This window comes from Centropristis striata, chromosome 14 (assembly GCF_030273125.1).
Source record: "Centropristis striata isolate RG_2023a ecotype Rhode Island chromosome 14, C.striata_1.0, whole genome shotgun sequence".
NCBI lineage: Eukaryota > Metazoa > Chordata > Actinopteri > Perciformes > Serranidae > Centropristis > Centropristis striata.
Genome location: NC_081530.1, coordinates 2,470,105 through 2,476,860, shown reverse-complemented (window position 1 = coordinate 2,476,860; position 6,756 = coordinate 2,470,105). Strand labels below are relative to the sequence as shown.

At 39.5% G+C, this 6,756-nt stretch overlaps 1 protein-coding gene across 1 annotated transcript; it reads right to left on the bottom strand.

Moving 5' to 3' along the window:
* Nucleotides 1–2,122: 2,122 nt before the first annotated feature.
* On the bottom strand, nt 2,123–3,549 carry LOC131985141 (uncharacterized). The gene is made up of 2 exons (XM_059350188.1): nt 2,868–3,549; nt 2,123–2,672 (listed from the first exon to the last, which is right to left on the bottom strand). The coding sequence occupies exons 1-2, from the start codon at nt 3,539–3,541 to the stop codon at nt 2,630–2,632; spliced, it is 717 nt and encodes a 238-aa protein (XP_059206171.1). The 5' UTR covers nt 3,542–3,549; the 3' UTR covers nt 2,123–2,629.
* Nucleotides 3,550–6,756: the final 3,207 nt, after the last annotated feature.

Below are 6,756 nucleotides of genomic sequence, written 5' to 3'. Positions count from 1 at the left end.
ACCACATTTTTTCCACATACTCTCTATCATTATAGGTTTCAATTTTTAGTAGGAGCCACTTCATCAAGATTGCGGTGATGGCAGCCATATAAAGTCTATGAGAAATGCTATATCTTCCAAGCCACTTAGAAGGTCAATCTTGGTGTCAAAATATACATTTTCTGGGTCCAGGAATCATTTAAAGCTATTGAGAATATCACTAGATGATTATTTGATCAAATAGATATGTTCATTTTCACTCAGACTGGGCAACTCGCTTCAAGTGCTGCAGCAGGGTATCCTGAGTTGAAACTGTTTGGAATCAATGTTCACAGGAGAGTGTGGATTAGCTGCCATGTACACTGCTCAAAACAATCAAGGGTACGCTTTCATCTCATGTCAGATCTTGATCAACAAATTATTTACAGTGAGTCATCCAGTGATATTCTCAATAGCTTTAAATGATCCTTTGACCCAGAAAATGTATATTTTGACACCAAGATTGACCTTCTAAGTGGCTTGGAAGATATATTGGTTCTCATAGACTTATGGCTTATGGCTTATATGGCTGCCATCTCCTCAATCTTGATGAAGTGGCTCCTACCAAAAGTTGAAACCTTTGGTGATAGAGAGCATGTGGAAAAATTTTGGTGCTTTTGTCCGGCGTGTCTCCTTTCTTCTCAAATCTGGTCCTAAGCCGCCTGACTAACTGTGATGGAGTTATAAAATACATTTTAAAAAAAAGAAAAAAAGAACCACATGAGCAAAGGAGACATTACATATAGTGTGTGTGTGTGTGTGTGTGTGCAGAGAGGGATGTCCACGTTCCACAGGACATAATTTAACAGTGTCTTATTAAGCTTTCACACCCAACAGCCACTGATACATGTTCCAAGCTAACTAGCTAGCTTAAGTACATATTTTTGCTATCTTGCCAATTTACTTTTCGGCCAAGGCCCATGATGATTGTTTTTCTCTTTAGCCTTTATGATGTTCATAGCATATTTTATTCATAATTATAACAGGTGAAATAAAATATTGAGAGATACCTTGATGGACAGTCCACTGCACTGCTTGTCCCAGGAAGCAAATGCTAGCTAGCTCATTTGCTAGCTAGCTCGATGGTTAGCCTGATTGTGGTGGGGCAGGAAAAATAACTGAAAGAGTGTCTAACTGGATTTTTGTTAATTTAATATGTGTATTTACATTTTTTAATTTACGTTTGTATATTTAGTTTAAATTTTTTAAATATTTTAAGAAATAATTTAAATATTTTTTGTAATTTTAAAGAAGAAAATGACTGCTATGGCCACTAGGGGGCGAATTTGCGATGGCCTAATATACAGATTTGTTTGAAACATATCCACCAACACATCCACCAAATTGTGTGCTTCTATCACAAAATAAACAATTCTTGTGATTTATTGAGCTAATCCGCCCCACAGGGGATGCACATTTTTGGGGGGTGCGACCCACACGTTTAGCCCCGTTGCTCATTCCATGAATGCACGATCCTTACAAGCTGTACCTCGTTGTAAAGGTGACTAATCAGGCTTTCCGACAATATACAATTCATCACCAGTTGGTATTATTAAAAGGGCAGTTTTTAGTCATCATTGATTTATTCGTATAACAAATGCCTGCCACGGCCACTAGGGGGCGCTTTTGAGGTGGCCCAATATCCAGATTTGTTTGAAACATATTCACCAACACATCTACCAAATTCCATGCTTTTATCACAAAGTGAACGATTGTTCAGCTAATCCGCCCCACTATAAGTCAAGGAGATGACTAAGGCAGAAAGTGATTTTGGACTCTAACAAGTGTTCTGATAGGCTGAGAACATTATAAGGCAATAAAGCAGAAAGATGCAGCAGTGGTAGGAGAGTAAAGTTAGGCAGATATCACAATTTGGCCAAAAAATGACGTAGGCAATTATGCTAAGAGGCTAACGATATAAATAAAGGGCAATCTGTGGCCAAGAAGTTTGCAACTGGAGAGTCGCCGGTTCGAATCCCGGTAGTGACAGGTCAAGAACTCCCCGCATGGTGTGTTCACTTGTGTGTAAAAAAGGATGGGTTAAATGCAGAGGTTGAATTCCCCCATTGTGGGATTAATAAAGTAATCTTCTTCTAAATAAAGAGCCGGCCCAAGGCATAAGCGAACTAAGCGTCTGCTTAGGGCCCCGTGGCCACTAGGGGGCCCCCAAGAGCAAATACCAATAATATTTTTTTATTTTTTGCATGTATGAGTGATTTAGTGATTGAGTTTCTGTATAATCAAAGATATGTCAAAAGAGTGCTGCTGCTGATGTAGGCCTATATGTATATAATATAATGTATATAATATATATTATTTTTGTTTTTACAAACCCAGGTCGCTCTTGTATTTGAATGTGCTACATTTTGAGACTAAAAACCCTGGACATCATTCATTTATTGGTATTATTTGCATTATTATTGCATTGGTATTATTTATGTTATTAACAATCAATATTATTGGCAGAAATAGAGGGCCCGAATTCTGCTTAGGGCCCCATGGAGGCTTGTGCCGGCTCTGTTACTGTAAATAAAACGTGTATTTTCAATAAATAGATAAACTCCAGAGGGTTAATGGGTCGCCATTTCTGTACAATGTTTCCAATCTTACATCATGAGGGGTCACTCTCTTTGCTGCACACTAAGTCCGTGGAGGTGTCCTCCTGCAGGTGTGGGAAGGAGGAGGTGTCCTCCTGCAGGTGTGGGGAGGAGGTGTCCTCCTGCAGGTGTGGGGAGGAGGAGGTGTCCTCCTGCAGGTGTGGGAAGGAGGTGTCCTCCTGCAGGTGTGGGGAGGAGGTGTCCTCCTGCAGGTGTGGGAAGGAGGTGTCCTCCTGCAGGTGTGGGGAGGAGGTGTCCTCCTCCTGCAGGTGTGGGGAGGAGGTGTCCTCCTGCAGGTGTGGGAAGGAGGTGTCCTCCTGCAGGTGTGGGGAGGAGGTGTCCTCCTCCTGCAGGTGTGGGAAAGAGGTGTCCTCCTGCAGGTGTGGGGAGGAGGAGGTGTCCTCCTGCAGGTGTGGGAAGGAGGTGTCCTCCTGCTGGTCTGAGGAGGAGGTGTACTCAGCCAGAGCGTCCAGTCCGGCCAGGACCAGCGTGGAGTCCCGGGTCCCCCGGCTGTAGCCGAGCCGCTTCAGGGTCCTCCGGGTGGTGGTGAGGGAGATGGACCTCTCCTGGCCGCTGCTGTTGTACAGAGCCTGGATCTGCTCGGTGGTCGCATGGTTGTTAGCCTCCACCACTCTCTCCATCGTCCTCTCTCCATTATCATCCACGAGCCGTTTTCTCCCGCAGGAGCCCCGCTCACTGGAGGTTTTCTGCTTCTCGCACCACTCCCGGTAGACTCTGGAGACCCCTGTCCGGGAGAAGCCGAGCCGGTTCGCCGTTTCTGAGATGCTGTATCCGGCGCGGCGGGCTCCCACTATCATACCCCGCTCAAACTCACTTAAATCCCGCGACTTCCCCATGTGTAGCACCCATAGACTGGATATAAAGGTAGCACCGAACTGGCTTAACGCTGAAAATGAAACAGGCATAAATATTGGTTCTTCTTCTGTGGTTTTTGGCACATTGGCCTGTTTGTAGTCTTCTTCTTTTGGTTTTAAAAAGGCAGCTTGCACTACTCATATCGCACTACTGCCACCTTCTGGCTTTAGTTAACTCTTACACAGGCGGCAATCTGGTCTGAGCATATAGTGGAGATTCTTGATTGAACTTGTAATAATAGTATTGTGCAATAAAGTTTAAAAAAAAAAAAAAAAAAATAAATAAAAAATATATATATATATATATTTTTTTTTTTTTTTTTTTTTTTTTTATTTTACTTTATTTTTTTTTAACTTTACTGCACAATACTATTATTACAAGTTCAATCAATATATATATATATATATATATATATATATATATATATATATATATATATATATATGTTCTGAACATGGAGGCCAACCAGGAAGTGCCTTAAGCTGCATTCTACCGAAAATCCCACTAGGGGGCGCTAAATTTGGCTGCAAAAAAAATCTGTCCATTTATTTCAGTGCAAAATGAGAAAACGTCTCACTTGATTTATTACCTTAGACACTTTTTAGGACAACACTATGGTTTCAATTGCTAGTAAAAAATCTTCTTCAAGACACTTTGATGGTAATAGTTCTAATAATGGCCCCATTTAGAAGAAATCTCGCGACTTCCCCATGTGTCACCGTTTAGTCCAACGGGACTTTAAGTGTAGCACCCATAGACTGGATATAAAGGTAGCACCGAACTGGCTTAACGCTGAAAATGAAACAGGCATAAATAATGGTTCTTCTTCTGTGGTTTTTTTGGCACATTGGCCTGTTTGTAGTCTTCTTCTTTTGGTTTAAAAAAGGCAGCTTGCACTACTAATATCGCACTACTGCCACCTTCTGCCATCACACTGTACAATAACAAATAATAGTCTGGTTCATTACATACTGTCTATGCACTTTATGTGTTTTTTATGCACACTGTTCATTGCACCTTATTTGTTTCATAGCACCGACATTTTTATACTGTATATTCATATTTATTCTGCACTGGAATTCTATTCTACTACTTAATACATACTCCTTCTTTAGACACTTTATTTTTTATTGTATTTTATTGTATTTTTATATTTTATTGCTTGAAGTATGCCTAGGTTGTTCTTTTTATTTAATTGTGTTGTCATTGTCTCTGTGTGTAATGCTGCTGCTACACTGTAATTTCCCAGCTTGGGATAAATAAAGTCTATCTATCTATCTATCTATCTATCTATCTATCTATCTATCTATCTATCTATCTATCTATCTATCTATCTATCTATCTATCTATCTATCTATCTATCTATCTATCTATCTATCTATCTATCTATCTATCTATCTATCTATCTATCTATCTATCTATCTATCTATCTATCTATCTATCTATCTATCTATCTATCTATCTATTCTGGCTTTAGTTAACTCTTACACAGCAGGGAGGCCAACCAGGAAGTGCCTTAAATTGCATTCTACCGAAAATCCCACTAGGGGGCACTGAGTTTGGCTGCAAAAAATCTGTCCATTAATTTCAGTGCAAAATGAGAAAACGTCTCACTTGATTCATTACCTTAGACATTTTTTTAGGACAACACTATGGTCTCAATAACTAGCAAAAAATCTTCTTCAAGACAATTTGATGTCAATAGTTCTAGACCAATTTTACTGTGGGGGCCAAGGAGGGGCCAGTGTTTAATCAGAGGGGCACATTAGCACATGAAAAAATGGCAAAGATGATATTTAAGCACTCAAAATCTTGGTTAGGTTTAGGAAACAACATGGTTAGGTGTAGGGAAAGATTGTTTGGCGTAAAATAAGTCCTTCTGAAGGTACTGTTATGGCAGTTACTTAGATGACATAAAACATGATTTAGAATGTGACGCAGTTTAGAACATAATTTACATTATGTAACTTAATGGTTTAACTGGAGACATGCAGGAACACCGGTCTCCTGGGTGTTTCGCCCACCCTAAACGGACCTTGTGGTTCTTTACACCAGCTGTTCTCAACTTTGGGGTCGGGACCCCAATTGGGGTCACGAGATGATTTCTGGGGGTCGCCAAATCATTTTGGAAGTCAGCTCTGTCTCCACTGTGTTAAAGTGTTCATATGTTAATGTGTTAATGTGTTTTTGGTCATTTAATGTCTTTTTTTGGTCATTTGTTGTTTCTTTTTTTGGTCATTTTGTGTCTTTTTTTGATCATTTTGTGGTCAGTTTGTGTCTTTTTCTAGTCATGTGTCTTTTTTTCTTCTTTTTTGGGTAACTTTGTGTCTTTTTTGGTCATTTTGTGTCTTTTTTGGTCAATTTGTGTCTTTTTTTGGTCATTTTGTGTCTTTTTCTAGTCATGTGTCTTTTTTTGGTATTTTTCTTTTCTTTTTTGGGTCATTTTGTGTCTTTTTTGGTAAATTTGTGTCTTTTTTTGGTCATTTTGTGTCTTTTCTGGTCATTTTGGGGTTTTTTCAATCATTTTGTGGTCAATTTGTGTCTTTTATGGTCATTTTGTTGACTTTTTTTGGTCATTTTGTTTCTTTTTTGGGTGATCTGAACTGTGCGTGTGAGATTCTGTTCAGTGAGCGGGGGTCACGGACAACATGCATGTTAAATTGGGGGTCACCACTCAAAAAGGTTGAGAACTACTGCTTTACACTAACCTCCCTTCTCTAATAGGCATCAGTTGTGGCCACTAGAGGGCCCAACCTAACAATACACCTCCATATGGGTCATAACAGCAGTACAGTAAAACAGCAACTCTGTTGTTGCTTAGTCATATTTAACCCTTTGATGCACAACATATTGACCCCCCTTCTAACCCACAACATGGGTCAAAAATGACCCGCATTCATTTCCCATGATATTTAATTAATACTGAATGCTTGCTGTGTGTTTCTGTGCTCTATCTTTTGATATCAACTTATTTTATGATTGAATATTCCAAGTATTCTTTAAATATATTGTTTCTGATAACAACAGATCATTATTTCCATTTTGCCTCTCATACTTTATGAAGAAAAAAGGTTTTGTATTATTACTTAGCTAACTAATTGGCTAAGTAGCTTGCTAATCTGACTACTTAGCCAAGAAGTTAGCTTAGCAAGCTACTTACCTAAATACTTAGCCAAGAAGTTAGCTCAGTAGTTAGCTCAGCAAACTGCTTAGCTAAAAAAAATGGATATGGGTCATTTTTGACCCATGTTGTGCATTGTAGTGA